The following is a 16,935-nucleotide window of genomic DNA, read 5'->3' on the forward strand; positions in this document are numbered from 1 at the left end:
ATGAGGGTTTACAGCAATTTGCAGACATGAAAATTCCCAATATTTAATAGTAGACTCCTAGCAGACTTCAAGTCATCAATTTAGACAGTTGTTTGTGTATCTCACTTGTTATATGTCAAAATAGCCTGTGGCCTTTAATATCCTACAGCCCACATACTTGAATGGTGAAAACTCACAAGGCAGAAACTAGGGTCTACCCAAGATGTTCCTAAGTGTGCTTCGTATGTCCATAGCTGTTATGTAAAAAAGATGTGGTCACATAAATTAAACAAAATTAAGCCAAGCTGTTTACTTCAGAGTGTTATCACTTATGATGCTATAGAGAAGTTTTAAAACATTCCCCTCATGTCTCTGGGTTTTGGTAATTAGTCTTAAATAAACAGACATTAGATAGGTGAATAGGAGACAAGCACACAAATTTATTAACAGGCAAGTGCCCGAGAGTCACACAAAGTACAAAACTCAAAGAAGGGCCAGATGGTTAGAGCTGAGACACCCTCTCCACAGGGGAGGGGAAGTGGCGGATGCAGTCTTAGAGGAAGAGCAAATGATGTTTAGGGGAGATGAATGGGCCCAAAGAACAGATAATAGCCTGGGACAAAGCTCATCTGGGCTCTGAGTATGGTGTCTACTCTCCTCTTCCTTCCTGCGACATGCATCGATGGTTTCCCTAGTAGATGAGATACTTGGGGAAGGAATTCACAACTGAATATCTGCTGGAGGATGCAGGCTTTAGGTAGATGGGGAAACTTCAGAGAAAACCTTTCCCCCCATTTGCTGCTCCCCGGGGTGCTCTCTCAGTTTGAAGTGCAAAGTGGCATATTTTGGGGCATCGTTTTCTGAGGCCTAAGAATGGTTTCTTTCTCATCTAAGTAACGTAAGATCCAAGCAGAAATTGCTTCAGTAGGGACATTTTATTTTTCTCCCAATACAAGAAGTCTGGCAGCTAAGGAAGTTCCTAGGTTAATCCAGTGGCTGAAAGACATCATGAAAGACATGGATCCTTTCTGTCTTCCACTGTGCTATACGAGGCACAGCACATGGGCCCTGCCCCCGGCTGGCTTTCCTTAGGAGTGGAAGATGACTGTGGCCTCGTAAGCATCACATCCTGACGATGGCCAAAGGCAAAAATGGACTATTTCTTCTTGTCTAACATCTTTTTCTTTCAGATGTTGTATTTTTCAGTGTTAGAATTTCCATTGTGGTCTTTTTATAGTTTCTGTTTCTCTATCCCATCTTTTCTTTCATTGTGAGCTTGTTTTCATTTATGTTCTTGAACATGGTTATAATAGCTGCTTTAAAATCCTTGTCTGTTAATTTTTACATCTAGACTATCTTGAGACTGGTCTCCACTGATTCCTTTTTCTCTTTTGTATGGGTCACATTTTCCTGTTTCTTCTAATATCAAGTACCTTTGGACCGTATCCTGAACATTGTGAATGTGTAGTGCAGAGACTCTGGATTCTTTTTGTTCTTCTCAAAAGTATTGCTTTTTATTTGTTCTAGCAGTCAGTTAATCCCTCTGCTGGATGGGAGCTGAAATCTCAGTTTAGATCTTTCTGCCTTAGCTGTGCTGCTTGGAGTCAGTCCCACACCTACGGGGTCTGGAGGTTTGAGCAGAGTCTATACACAAAATCTGGGGTCCTTCTCCTTTCCTACTCATCTATGGTTCCTTCTCCTTTCCAGAATTTCCCTGCTCACTTTCCAGCTGCATGGTCACCAGAACTCTGTCCTCTGGTTTTTCAGCGAGTACAACTGTGGGCTTATATCCTAGTTTTAACCACCTCACACGGGCTTCCTTTAGGCAAAACCTACGAAAAATGAAGTGAAGTGCTATTGCCTTCTTCCAAGTAGTCACTGTCCTCCAATATTCATGTCTTTTGATCACTATCCAGTATTTTCATGGTTGCTTTTTATAATTTTGTCATTTTGGAGGTTTGTGGTCAGATGAAAGACACTCAGCCATTACTGGATGCAAAGTTTTTGTTAGTCCTTTTTTCAAAAGCAAAGACGTCTTTCCTGGAATGCCTCAGCAGATTTCGTCTTTGCTTTATTGGCCAGAATTGTTTTCATCTGTTCTTTCATAATCTCCTTTGTTCTGGGGTGTTCTTGACCTGAGGGACTTGGTTGCCCTGAAGAAGGTAAACAGAATTAGGGTTTAAGGAAGAAGGGGAAAGGGCTATGGGGCCAGAAACCAATGGAACTTGCCACACAGGACTTTTCAGTGCCTTTCATATGAGGGTTTGCTTTGTGACTCTCCAAGTGCTCGTTCCAATCTCACAGGCACTATTTCTTAAATGTATTTATTTGATTAAGAAGTCCTTTACCCATAAAGCCTGTGTCAGGACTGGTCTGAACTTCTGGAAGCAGCAAGGTTTCAAGGCCACCTTCTGGTCACAACACTCAGTGTGCTTCACCACTGTGGCAGTCTGGTCGGCAGACTCTGGGTTTTGTCAGTGTTTCCAACTCAACAATTGTTTTGTGAACTACAGCAATGGTTTGGATCAAAACTTGAGGTCTGAAACAATTGCTAGAACAGATACCCCTGGTGGCCAAGTGAATATTATCTCAGTTTTTGACAATCTGTTCCCAGAAGGTGGGTATCTCATGAAAAATCCAAGAACAACAGGTCTTTCCTTGTGACTACAACTAAACTTAGGACTGGGGGCTTTTCTCTGTCAATTTTTTAAGCTAAATTAAGGTGAGGAAGTGGTGACTTTCATGGAGTTATTGTTTTGTAGGTTATCTATAACCTAGTCCTAGGGAACTCCTCCAAAACCATTGATTATCCCCTGAAAACAGTTACAACTATGTTTAAAGAAAAACTATTGCCAGGCACAGTGGCATGCCTATAGTCCCAGCTACTTGGGATGCTGAGGTGGGAAGATCCCTTGAACCCAGGAGTTCGAGACCAGCCTGGGCAACATAGTGAGACCCTGTCTTAAAAAAAAAAAAATTAAAATTAAACTGTCAAAAAGATGATGTAAATATACCAGGAAAGACTATTTTGAAAAAGAAAGATCTCCACAATCCCAACACACAATGGTTTTCATTGTACAGTCCCTCCCTACATGCCCACAATTTTGCGTGCTGTATTTCCTTGATTGTAAAACACTATCAGTTTTAAGACTTGGCATTAATTTGGTAAAAAGCTTTTAAAGAGAAAAAAAAAAAAACACCATTAAGAATGACCATTGACTATGAGGTGCAGCCCAATATCAGAAACTTTATAATGGGGGTGAAAAAAGATATGTGCCTTGGGATTGAGAAATATTTTGAAAAAACAAATTTTACTTTGCTATGTACCAGAAAGTTATTTAATTTCTTAAAATTAAATTTTTTAAATTCAAAATTATTTAATTTGAATCAGAAACACATTCGTGTGGTTCAACATTCAGAAGGCACAAAAGTATTGTCAGTGACATGGTCCCTGCTGCCCAGCCCCTCCCTGGAGGCCACCCCTGTTTCGGCCTCTTGTGTGGGTCCGGCGGTGGTTTTGCTCCTGTCTGCACATGAAGGCATATTCTTGGCCGCTCCTTTTTACATAGGTGGCAGCACGTTACACACCCGCTTCTGAACCTTGCTTTTTCACTTAAAATACAGAGATGGATCCACATCATAACCTGACCATTCTGATTTTTTTTGTTTGTTTTTCTAAGATTCCATCACAAGCATTTCTCTATCTTTCTGTACAATTGTTTTCATTGTCCTTTTCAATGACTGATTTTGTGAGGTGACTGGACTACCATTTAATAACAACTCCCAGTTGAACATTTAGGTCTTTCCCAGCGTTTTGCCATCACCAAGAACACGGCGATGACCACTTACTCATTCAACAGATATTTATTTGACAACCATAAACTGAGATCCTCCTATGCGCCAAAGTGTCTTCCCCTAAGGGGCTTAGAGTCAGCAGTGGGGACAGCCCTGGAAATAAATAAGGCACAGCAGTGTTCCCATCACCCCAGGGAGGCTCTGAGTACAGGCTGGGCTCCCACGGGGGGAAAGAAAGAAAACCGAGGAAGGATTTACCTGCCTGCGCTAGCTGTGTAAATTAATGACTTGGCTATGCTTATTGGTCAGGCTCGTGATCCTGGCTATCGCGCATCCACCTCCCGTGTAGACTCAGTCTCCGTGCACTGACGACATCACTGTCCAAGGCCCCAGCCGTGCTGAACTTACAAAGGTTCAATAAATCAATAAAGAATAATAACGGTTAGCACTGTGCAAGCACTTACCATGTGCCAGGGCAGCCCCCTACGAGGTATTATTTTTTCCGTTTTCTAGATGAGAAAACTAAGGAACAGAGATACTAGATAACTTGCCAGGGGTGCAGCTAACATCGATGTGACTTGAGCCAGACAGCCCTGCTCCCTAACCGCCACACTGCACTGCCCTGAGAAAGGCAGCTGGACCTACCCCTGGCGACAGATTCTGTCTTTGCTCTGTGGATGCTGACCCGTCCCTTCCTTTTCTTAAATTTCGACAAGGGTACCCTTGGGTTCCTTTAATTCTCACTCATTGGGTGAGCATTTTCCCAGGTTGAACTTTCCCAGCTTCTCTCCCTCTGGAGGAATTACCTGCCAGAACCTTTGAGGTTGGGGCCCCCTCCTGCACTGGGGCAGGGGTGCAGAGCGTCCTCTGACCCAGCAGCCTGGGAGCCTCGGGGCGGCCCAGACAGACCTCCAGACTTACACTTGGTTGGATCCTCTTGGCTCCCACCCATCCCACCTTCAATCCGCTCTCCTCTGTCCCCCCACCTCATCTCGTCCCCCACCCCATTGCACAGGCCAGCCTCATGGCCCCACCTCTCCCACCCATCCTCGGTCCACAGGCAGCAGCGGGCCTGGCTCTCCGCTGGCTCTACAGCATGTGATGCAACCTCCTGCTCACTTGTGATAACTCAATTTCTTCTTAGCTGCTGGAACAAAAGGCCCTCTTCACCTCAGAGTATTCTGAATGCCAAAACAAACAGCAGCAGCAAACAGGATGGCACAATGTGGCCATCCACAGCGATTCTTCTTTGTTTACCATAAGGGAAGTAGCAATGGAAGCAGCGCAGGCGATTGGCAGTGGAAAGTGGGTTTCCCTCCACCCTCAAATCCCAGTCCCCCTCCTCACAGGGAACTATCCTCAGCAGTTTTATTTCTGAAATTTTACATACATACACACAGAGAATCTATTTTTTTTCCTTTTAGACATAAATGGTAGCATACTATACTTACTGTTTGGATCCTTGTTTTTTTAATTTTTATTTTTCTTACTTACCAATCTATCTTGGAGAACGTTCCCTGTGAGTACGTCCAGATTGACATTATTCTTTTCAATAGCTGCAAAGAATTGCATTCTGTGACTAGACCATAAGTCAGTGAACTAGCTTGCCACCAATAGATATCGAGGTTACTTCTAGATCTTTGCTGTTACAGTTGATGCTGTATTTAACAACCCTGTGCATATACTTTTTTGGAGGGTTCCTGTGAGTATTTCTGCAGGATAAATTCCTGCAAGCAGTGATTTTTAAATAGATGCTGTTCCCCAAACTGCAGTTTTTCAATGGAGACTGAATAAATAGCTTAGACTAGATGGGTAAATCATTTAAAATAACCAAGACTTGGCCAGGCACGGTGGCTCATACCCGTAATCCTAGCACTCTGGGAGGCCAAGGCGGGAAGAGCGCTTCAGCTCAGGAGTTTGAGACCACCCCGAGCAAGTGTGAGACCCATTTCTACTACAAAAAAAAAATAAAAAAGAAAGAAATTAGCTGGGCAACTAAAAATAGAAAAAGAAAAAAAAAAAGATTAGCTGGGTGTGTTGGCTCATGCCCGTAGCCCCAGCTACTCGGGAGGCTGAGGCAGGAGGATCGCTTGAGCCCAGGAGTTTGAGGTTGCTGTGAGCTAGGCTGATGCCATGGCACTCTAGCCCGGGCAATAGAGTGAGACTTTGTCTCAAAATAAATACATAAATAAATAAAATAACCAAGATTCTATTTTATATGAGAGAGCATCTTAATGCATTTAAAACACAGAAATATAAATCATAAAAGGAAAAGAATCATACATTTTATTACATTAAAATTTAAAGCTTTAGTACCACAGAAGACATCATTACAAAGTTAAAAGAAAAGCCGCAAACCGCGCAAGGATATTTACAATGCATTCAGTGGAGCTAATATTAGTACCAAAGTCTACACATTATTAACAAAAAGACAAATACTCTCCCACCCCAAATAGGAAAAGGCTAAGAACAAGCGACTCAGAGAACAGGAAACTGGAATAACCAATGAACACAGAAATGATGCGTAGCTTCACAGCTAATCATGAAAATGCACATTAAACAGCAGTGAGATAGCACTTCACATCCCTCAGACTGGCAAAATTCTTTTGATCTGGTCATAGCAGAGAAGTGAGGCAATTAGATCTCTTATAAACGCTCCGTGGGAGTATGAACTGGCAGGACACTCTAGAGAACAATTAGGCAACACCCCATAGAATTGAAGTGCACAACGCATTAACTAGATTGTTTTATTTTGCGTGTTCTTGATGCGGCATTTGTGGCCTAACTGCGTGTGTGTGTGTGTGTGTGTGTGTGTGTGTGTGTGTGTGTGTGTGTGTGTGGTCAGACTGCCTCTCCCAGGGCTAGCCAATTCTTAGAAAAGGGCACACGCCTCCCATGTGTAAACTAGCCGATCCGGAGCCCTACTCTGAAGCACCTCTTCTGTCTGGCTCTCACACTCCGGGAGGCAATACTCCTCTGCCCTAAGTGGTACCAGTCAGCTAGGGACCACCTGATAGCCTAGAGCCTGCCAATGTTACTCAAACTAGCCAACCCCAAGATGTTTCCCCGCCTCTCCCACGGCAAACACAACAAAGGCTGTGGCTCTGCCCTTTCCTCACTGCTTCTGCCACCTGAACAAACCTGGGGCAGAGGTGGCCCTCTGTGGCAAGGAATGTAAGTATCTGAAGCAGAAATGTCCTGTCAATGGCATTGGCCTCTTCGTGTCACAAATCAGTCACCTCCGTAAATGGAAATCCCATGGGTACAGTAGAGACACCCACACTGTGAGCTGAGAAATTGCTGTACAACGCAAAGGGAGATGTATGCAAAAGTGGTCACTGCAGCAAAACACTGGAACCGTCCATCAGTAGAATGATAAATGTGTTGTCCCATGTCTCATAGTGGGTCACCAGAAAGCAGTAAAATGAAAAAGGCTAGAGCTATGTATCCTAATGTTGAGTAAAAATAGCAAATTGCAAAATAAATGCAATGTGTTTACGTGAAATTTAAAAAGATTTATAAAATAATATTATATATCGTTTATAAAATGTATTCACATAAAAAAAAGCATAAAAACATGGAAGGGAAAAATTCTCGTCGATCTGGGACATAGTTTTCCATGGGAGTGGGGAGAGAGAAGAGTGAGATTAGGAAGGAGTTCAAAGGAGGTTTTACCTCTATCTGTGATGTTTCATTTCTATAAAACCAAAGAAATATTTGAGTGAAATGTACTAAAATGTTAAGATTTGTTCCATCTGGCTGGTGGGTACGCAGCGGTTTGCTGTACTAGTTTTGGGACTTTAGTCTGTTAGAGCTATTTCGTTATGAGTGAAAGATACTACTTAGGATGCCTGAGTGATCTCAAGGTCACACAAAAGGACAAGAGGACGGGACGCCAACAAGCCCTGTACCTATCTCAACTGTGTCGAAATTTCTTCTCTCTCCTTAAGTTGTATCTTTTAAAATTCCTGACTTTTCAGAAGAGCTTTAAACACTTGCACCCCCTACAGAGGATAAACCTACATGTTTAGTGATCAAATATTCAACAATTAAGTCACACACCTCAAACAGCAAGTGCTATATTAGAGGGTTGTTCAATTAATTATTTGTTCTTCTCAAAATACAGGCTGCATTTTACTAGAAATATTTAATAGCCCTTGCATGGGTCATGAGGTTTTCAGCAACAAATATCAAGTGAACAGTGGCTTAAACAGTAACAATTTTGTTATCTGACATAACCGGAAGGTGCAGACAAATGATTTGGGGGTCGGTACAGTCACTCAACAGTCTCCTTAAGGACACAGGCTCTTTCTTGCTTTCTCATATGCTGTCCCTAGTGCCTAAGCCAGCCTACAAATTGGCCCTCAGTAATCCCCACCTTCTGGTATTCTCACCATTCCTACATTCTCACCATTCTCTCATTCCTACATTTTACCAGGGTTGGTCTATGTGACCAATAGGATGTGGCAGAGATGTTGGCATCACTTCTGAGATTAAGTTATAAAAAGACTGCAGCTTCCATCTTGTGGTCACACACTCTCTCTCTCATTCTATCTCTTTCTTTCTCTCACTAACTCTCTTGCGTCCTACACTGTGGGAAAAGCAAGCTGCCAACCCATGAGCAGCCCAGTGGAGAGGCCCGTGTGGTGAGGCACTGAGGTGAGGATTTCTGCTAATAGCCAACTAAGAACAGATGCCCACAACCATGACAGTGAGATGCAAGTGGATTTGCAGCTCCAATGAGCCTTAAGGAGATTGCAGCCCTGGCTGTGAGCTTGAATGCAACCTCACAAGAGAAGCCAGAACCACCCAGTTAAGCCATTTTCAGGTTCCTGACCCTCAGAAATTGTGTGAGATAATATGTTTGTCTCTTGAAAGTGCTACATTTGGGGGTTATTTGTTACGTAGCAATAGATAACTAATACACTCAATGTGCCTGCCCAGTTTCCCAGAATGGGTTAAGATGGCTACCATAGGACCAAACACCATGTTCTAACAGGGCAGTGCCTCAGGCAGGAAGAAAGGGGGATGGAAAAGGGGCCTCCTATGTGCCTTTCACCTTTTATCAAGGAGGAAAATCTTTCTTAGGAGCCCCCAGCAGATTTCCCCCTACTTCTCATTGTCCAGAAGTGGGTCTCGTGGTCACCTTTAGCTGCAAGGGAGGCTGGGAAATCTCAGGCATTTTCAGCTGCTTTATAGGGAGGTGGCAGGGAACGGGGGCTGGGGAGTGTCTCCTGGTAGCCAGCAACATCTCCACCCGCCCATGGCCTCAGTCTGTCTGATTGTTTCCACCTGGCATCATTTTTTATTTATTTCTTTTTTCTTTTTTCTTTTTTATGGAACACAGTATGGAGTTATCCACCTGGCATCATTTAACTTGTTCCCTCATACTCTGCATTTTACTGAAAACTGGAAGTTAGGCCTCAGTTAGATTCATGTTAAGTATTTCTGGCAAGAATATTTATAGGTGGTTTTGTGAACTTCATATTATATCACATCAAGAAACAACCAGTTTTTTCACTAAATTAAAATTTTCAAGCTGGGTGCGGTGGCTCATGCCTGTAATCCTAGCACTCTGGGAGCCTGAGGTGGATCACTTGAGCTCAGGAGTTCGAGATCAGCTTGAGCAACATTGAGACCCCGTCTCTATAAAAAAAATAAAAATAAAATTTTCAAGACGTAAGCAATGGATGGTACACTGTCAACAAAAAGCCCACCCAGGATCTATATACGTCTTTCTCCCCAATATTGTCCCGGGTGCCTTCACATCTCTTACACTGGGGGAAGTCCAGTTTCCCCCATCGATCGATTTTGGGTGGTCTCGTTGGAACTGTGTGATAAGCAATCTGTTTCTTGCATGTGATTTCCTCAGGGACTGATGAGCCAACAAGCCTGTTAACTTACTTAGAAAAACACCTGCAAAGACTATGAGATGACTTTTAAAATCAAATGCAGAAATGTTAGAAAGTGATTCTTCCTTGAGGTCATTCACTGGAAGTTCTCAGGGCTTTAAGCTGAATGGCTGGAACGAAGGGAGATGAAACTAGCCTTCCCTATGGTTTAACCCCGAGACACAGGCCAAGCTGAGGCCTGCGGCTCACCAGCCCTTGTCAGCGCCAGGGCCAGTACTTGGGGTCCCTGTGAACGGCTGTTCTGGGGCCTTCTCATGTACAATCGTGAATTTCTAGTTGGCTTGTTTGCATAGAGGCTGTCTGTGCATCTCCAGGAAACCGAAGCATATGCACATTCATAGAGGACAGGCAGGCCTGAGGGCTGGCATGCGAGGGGCTGTGCAGGGATGAGGAGCTATCTTGGAAGGGGTGGTGGGCCCCCGCCTCCTGGGACCCCTGCAGCCCGTGGACAGCAGAAGGCCTCGCTTCCTATTTCGCTGGGCATATGGAGACGACTGGAGGAGAAACTTGTCCACAGCTGTCTTCCCTTCTCCATACCCCATGCCCACCTCCTGCTGCCTCAATGGCAGGGGTCTCTGTGTCCCTCTCTGGAGCCATCCCTGCTCCTTGTGGACAGCACCAACGTCTTGCTGCCATCTCGGATGCGTCCTAATGTAAAGTCATCCTCCACCTGGTTTCCTGGTTTCCCAGCTCTGCCAAAGGCAGCCCCACTCCTCCCTGCCCCCAGGCTAAAAGCAGCAGCTGTGACTCAGCCAGCCCATCCAACCAGTCCCGGTCCTCAGAGCCTTCTGTGGCAATAACTTCATTAACTTGTCTTCCTTCAGCTGTCAGCCTGCCCAGCTTGTCATCCCCAGGAGGTGGGCCACCACCTTCCCTCCCTGTCCTCCAGCCTGCTGTCATCTCCCTGCCAAGGCTCTCCTGCCTGGGAACTCCCCGAGCTCCTCCTGCTGTCGCTCTGGGGTTGAGCCTTCCTCTTCCGAACCTCCTCCCACCTATCCCACCTTGTCTCTGGGGCCCCGTCTGTTCCAGAAGCCTCGCCTCTTACTGCCGTCGATAATGACAGATGTGCCACGTGCTGGCGTTTTGCAGCAATGACTTTAGCCTTTACAGCTGCTGTGCCGCGTAGGAATCGTAGCATCGTCCTTTTCACACATGAGGAAACTGGGGCCTGGAGAGACCACATGGGTCACACTCCCTTAAATGGCAGAGCTGGGATCCAGAGCCCTTGGTCCCGTGACACTGACCCTCCCCGCTCTGTAAGGAGCTCCGCCTATTCCTTGCCCTCCCCCTCCTCCCAGCTTCCTCAAGTCTCAGCCCACAGCTCCACTGCGCTCCTCAGACGGCTCCAGCCCACACTGCTCATCCTCGCTTCTTAACTTTCTGGCAGGAATCTCAGCCTTGCACAATTTGGTGCTTAATTATAGATTGCATTGTGCAGTTCTCTGGTTCTTCCACATTTGCCTGTCTTGTTCCCAAGAAGCCTGCAAGTGTCTGAGCTGGGGATGGAGCTTCCACTTCCTCCCATCTGCAGGGCCCGACACATGGCAGGGCACACTGTCCTCCGGGGAGCTGACCTGACTCCCCAGGAAGGGGATGGGGTCTCTGCTGTTCCAAAAGCTGACTGGATTCCACCCTGACACACCCGCTCCCTCCACACCCGTGGTCTGCCCCAGATCTCTGCGTGGGCACACACACACACACACACACACACACACACATTTTCTCTGTTACACGCACATCTAATCAAAAGCTCTCTTCCCACACTGAGGTGATGACATGCCTGGAACTGTCCACCCAAGACAGAAAACTCCTCATTGAATCCTAGGCGTTGTCCTTATTGTGGAATTTCGATGTGGCCTCGAGAGGCTGCCAGAGTTGCTGGGAGCTCCCCAGGGCCGGGAGAGCCATAGATGTCACATCCTGACAGAGAGACTGGAGCTGGATCAGTCATTAGGTGGGGCCTTGGTGTCTTGATTGTACTTCTGGTCCTGTCACTGTGGTCTCAGTGGGGAAGTGGGGAGACGTGATCTTGCCACATCAGACTTTGCAATATCCCCACAGGGTGACACTTGGTCCTCACCAGGGCCACATTGCGCAGCCAGGGGGGGTGTGTAACAGTGGCAACTGAGTCAGCCCTGGTCTCGTTGCCCCACCTCCCTTACCAAAACAGCTCTCTCTGACCCCGTCTCCACCTGTGACCTCCCAAGCTGTTCATCCTTGGGGTTAAATGCCACCATCTCAAACTTCTCGTTTCAAAGTCAGAAGAGGAGTGTACAATATGAAGCCCCAAACACTTAGAATGATCTAGATTTCAGATTGATTTCTTTCCAGACACTTGGGAGCCAGCACGAGGGCACAGGGCTTGGTGAGGGGCACTGACCACAGGTCAAAGGGTCAGTGAAGGGCCCCGAGAAGAGACAGGAAGAGGTGGACAGGACGTGCCCCTTTACAATTTTGCCCGTGGCCATTCCTAACCTGTAAATAAGCAAGCAAGTGAATAAACAAAGGAGTCCTTCTGTAAGAAGAGCAAATAAAAATAATTGGGTAATATGTCACCCTTAGCACACAGCCTGGAGGAACTGGGGGGGGGGGGGCGGGCGGCACTGTGGGGGGCTGTGGATGGCGTGCGCGTGTCGCTTTGGAAAACCAGAGCCGCACTCTGGGGGAGGGGACACCCTCCTCCGGGAGGAGGCTGGCTTATAAGTCCTTCACTGATGTGGCCGTGGGGAGGGAGGCCCCGCCGATAACCATCACAGAGGTTTTGCAACTGGGTGCATGAGGCTGAGGGCTGGGCAGCGCCGCCTCCTTGGGCATGCCCTGCCGGAGCCTGAGCGCGCCTAGCTGTACCGAGGATGGGCAGAGCGCCGCCGAGCCCGTGCCCGAGACGAATCTAGCCAAGCAATGAAGCCGGCAGGGGCCCCTCAGGACCAAGACCCTGCTCTCGCACCCGAGGGGCCTCCTGTACCCCATCCCGGGCCCCGGGCCCCGTCCCGACCTTTGGGGCCGCCTCCCGGCGGAGCTTAGCAGGCCCAGGCGGCGGCCGCCCGAAGCTCCTGCTTTGCCCCAGCCGGCCGGGCAGAGGCGGCCGCATTCCAGGCTCCGGGCTGGCAGGGAAGCCGGGCAGCGAGTTCCACGGGGAGCGGCAGCCCCAGCCGGGCCAGGCAAGCGCGGAAGGGCGGTGCCTCCCCCCGGGGGAGGCTGGAGGCTGGGGAGATGGAAGAGCAGGTGTTCAAGGGGGACCCGGACACCCCGCACTCCATCTCCTTCTCGGGCAGCGGATTCCTCTCCTTCTACCAGGCGGGGGCCGTGGATGCCCTGCGGGACCTGGCCCCGCGGATGCTGGAGACGGCCCATCGCTTCGCCGGGACGTCGGCAGGCGCCGTGATCGCGGCCCTGGCCATCTGCGGCATTGAAATGGGTAAGGCCTTCGTCCTGGCTTCCTGGAGGTCTCTGGAAGGATTCCACAAAGCGGAGCCTGCGGGAGGCTTGGGGGTGCTTTGGGGAGCAAAGCCAGGCCTGGGTGGCAGGAAAGGAAGGGGAGGCGGAGGAGGACAGTGGCAGCTGTGGCATCTGAAGGTTGAGGTCCGCCCAGTCCCAGTCTCTGACCCACGGGGTGAGCTTGGACCTGTCTCTCCCTGTCCCTCGGTGCCCTTCCCGGTGAGATGCGCCGTCCCCCGGGCATCGGGGAGGGAAGGGCAGCGTCTCCCTGAAACATCCCGCAGTGAGAAGTTACACCACAGCACAGCCACACACTGGGGCCAACTGTTGCTCCGGCCCGGCCTCTTCTAACATGCCAATACCCTTGCGGGGGCAGCACTTCAAACCTCTGTCCCCTTGGTGGGGATGGGTTTGTCAACCAGCTTTCAGGTGGCTGGAAAGATGAAAGCGCTGGGGGGGTGGGCAGGAGGGGCCCTGAGGGGGAGACACTGGGAAGGACGGGTGGGGAGACAACGTGGAAGATGTCCCCTCACCCTCTGCCCTCCCGGTCCAGGGACCCCAGAGAGGGGGATGGGGCCACACTGCGGACCCAGAGGGGGAAGTGTCCTTGCCGGCTGGGAGCAGGCCCATCCAGCAGCCGCATGGGCTGCCTGGAGGTGATCGGGGAGGCCTTTATCCACCTACTGAGCTCCTGTTCTGTGCCAGGCTCTGTTCCAGGCACCGGGGACAAAGCTCCTGCCCTGTGGAGCAGAAATCCTAGAGAAAAAAGATAATAAACCTTCAAACGAGGAACCTCCTAATGTAATGTCTAAGATCTGTGAGTAAAATAAGATCTACGCATGAGATTACAGCAGGAAAGGGACAGAGAATAAAGTGGGTACTATTTTAGAAAGGTGGGGGGGAAGCCTTTCGGAGGAAGTGACAGTCAAGCTGAATAAAGTGGGAGAGCAGGTCACCTGAAGATCCTGAAAAAGGACCTGCCTGGTGGGGGGGCAGCCTGGGCGCCCATGGGCGGCAGAGCGGAGAAGGGAGCGGGCGGGGGCAGGACGCGCACACACACGGAGGCGGAGGCAGGAGAGAGCACCTGCTGCTCACATCTGATCCCGGCTCTGCCATTTCACAGTGCGGCCCGGAGGCAAGTTATTGAACTTTCTGTGCCTCAGTTTCTCCATCTGTGAAAGGGCGATCCTAGTGGAGCCTGATTCCCAGCTTGTTAAGGGATTGACTGAGCTAATATGAGTGACCTCCTTGGACCAGGGCCTGGCACGTGGCAATCACTCGAGTGAGTCAATGATCTGATCTGTGTTTTCAGATCCCTGTTGGTTGGTCAAGGAGGGCATGCTGGAGGAGGCAGGGGAGAAACTAGGTGAGGGAAGATTGGATTCAGGACGTACTCTGGAGGTAGAGCCAATGAGACTTGCTCTCTTGCCAGCTGCAGGGTAGGAGGCCGTGGCCGCAGCCTTATCCCGGCACAAGCAGGGCACCTTCCTGCCTGGGGGTCCCCACGCTGGGTGGCGGGTCTGTTTTAAAGAATAACAGTAATGCTCATTTACTGAGTATCTCCTATGTGCAGGGTAATTTTTTCTTTTTAATAATAATTTTACTTGTGAAATACACAAGTAAAAAACAAATTCTTTCTCGCTGGACAAGATTCAAACAGTACGAAAGTGTAGAGTAGCAGTATACGGAGTAGAAGGAAAGTCTCTACTCTCCGCTGTCTCCGATCCCACTCTCCCTCTGGTAGCCAGTGCTAAGGGCTCCACACCGATCCTTCCAGAGCTTTTTTTTTTTTTGAGACAAAGTCTCACTCTGTTGCCCGGGCTAGAATGCCGTGGCATCAGCCTAGCTCACAGCAACCTCAAACTCCTGGGCTCAAGCAATCCTTCTGCCTCAGCCTCCCAAGCAGCTGGGACTACAGGCATGCGCCACCATGCCTGGCTAATTTTTTCTATATATATTTTTAGTTGTTCAGCTAATTTCTTTCTAATTTTAGTAGAGACAGGGTCTTGCTCTTGCTCAGGCTGGTCTCGAACTCCTGAGCTCAAATGATCCGCCTGCCTCGGTCTCCCAGAGTGCTACGATTACAGGCATGAGCCACCGCGCCCGGCCCTTCCAGAGTTTTTTTAATGCACAGAGGCCTCTGTGAATGTAGCAGTTAATGCCTCATCACCCAGTAGACTCTAGGACAAGCCTTCAGAAAGAGGCCTGGGGTGAGCACCCCCCCCACTCCCTGTCCTGGAGTCACAGAACTCCTGCCCCAGACACCTGGCTCCGGGATTCTCTCTCCCTTTCCGGGTAACTTCGTTGCTCACTTGCCCCATCGCCCTCACCCTCCTCCTGTCTTTGTATCAGCTTCTTAAAATACACCTCTGAGCAAGTCATTGGAGTCTTCACACTCTGGCATTCAAAGACTTTTCAGAATTTATTCAATTCACTCGATTCCATAAATACTGCCGAAAACCCACTTGGCCAGGCTGTGATGGTCACGGACAGCAGGCAGGGGAACTAACACCTGTCAAAAGGATACTTAATTGTAGAGTGTCATCAAGGACTAGGCTGTGCGCTGCTTGTAACTGCGGGCAGAAGGTCAGGGAAGGGTGAGGGGTGTGGGACTTGCTCTGTCCACGCGACAACATGTTTATGAGACTTAGCCGCGTCACCCCCTGTCTAGCTCATTGATTTGAACTGCCAAGCAATTTACCATTAACTAGCATGTCCCGTATGTCAGGCACTGCTCTCCCTCTTTGGCACATTAACTCATTCACACCTCACACCAACCCTTCCAGGTGAAAACTGTTATTATCCCCATTTTACAGAGGAGGCAACTGAGTCATGGAAATCTTAAATAACTTGCCCAAGGTCACACAAGCAGTACTTGGTAAAGCTAGAATTTGAACCCCGTCTGGCCAGAGACTACACTCTTACTCTTGAAACTACTCTGCTTGACAAAGCAATGTTGGGGGAGGGGACGCTGGTTGTCTGGATGGCAGGTTCAGGGAAGTCTCTCTGAGCAGGTAAAGTGTGCACACCTGAGGATGTGACCCAGAATGTGAGCGAATGAGCCCAGGAATATCTTGGGGAGAGCGTTCCATGCAGAAGGAAAAATGACTTCACGCAAGTCCCATCACCAGTTAGAAGCAGAAAAAGTACCAGGACTAGATCTCTTGACTTTCTAAGTCTCCCGTTAAGACTATGCCACAGTTCAGTTAGCCATTTTATTTAAAGACAGGGCCAATGTTTTGTTGTTATAAAGAACACTGCAATGAACATCCTCATTTGTGTCTGTCATGCCCACGTGGAATGTATATCAGTCTAGAGTGTGCATGTCACTGACTTTGCTGGACTTTGATAAATTGCTCTCTAAAGTGGTTGTAACTATTTAAGTACTAACAGCATTTACAAGTTCTAATTTCCCCACAATGTCAGACCCAAAAGTTTTATGCCAGTCTAATGAATGGTAAATTATATCTCATTTATTTTGCTTAATCTGAATATCCTGATTGCTAGTGATGCTAATCATCTCTATGTATTTATCGATCATTTGTTTCCTCTTCTGTAACTTACCTGCTCAATACTTTTCCAGTTTTTTCCTACTGAGTTATCTTTTTTCTTTAACTTGTAGATATTCTTTATATATTCTACACACTTATCATTTGTCTGTGGTAGCAACTGCACCTATCTTTTCCCACTCTGTGGCTTGTCTTTTTATTTTGCTTTGATGTCTTTTGACATTCAGAAAATTTTAATTTTACTGCAGTCAAATGTATCTACCTTTTCCTCTTACAATTTGTGGATTTTTTGGTTTGTTTTT

General features: G+C 47.9%; 1 protein-coding gene across 1 annotated transcript in view; it reads left to right on the top strand.

The window, feature by feature from the left end:
• The first annotated feature begins 12,800 nt into the window (after positions 1-12,800).
• The window catches only part of PNPLA1 (patatin like phospholipase domain containing 1), a 37,389-nt gene continuing 33,254 nt past the window's right edge, over positions 12,801-16,935 (top strand). Inside the window, 1 exon segment of the mRNA XM_045542202.1 lies at positions 12,801-13,104. Within this exon segment, the coding sequence (XP_045398158.1) occupies positions 12,900-13,104 (205 nt within the window). The 5' untranslated portion in view covers positions 12,801-12,899.

Source organism: Lemur catta, chromosome 2, assembly GCF_020740605.2.
Source record: "Lemur catta isolate mLemCat1 chromosome 2, mLemCat1.pri, whole genome shotgun sequence".
NCBI classification, from domain to species: Eukaryota; Metazoa; Chordata; class Mammalia; order Primates; family Lemuridae; genus Lemur; species Lemur catta.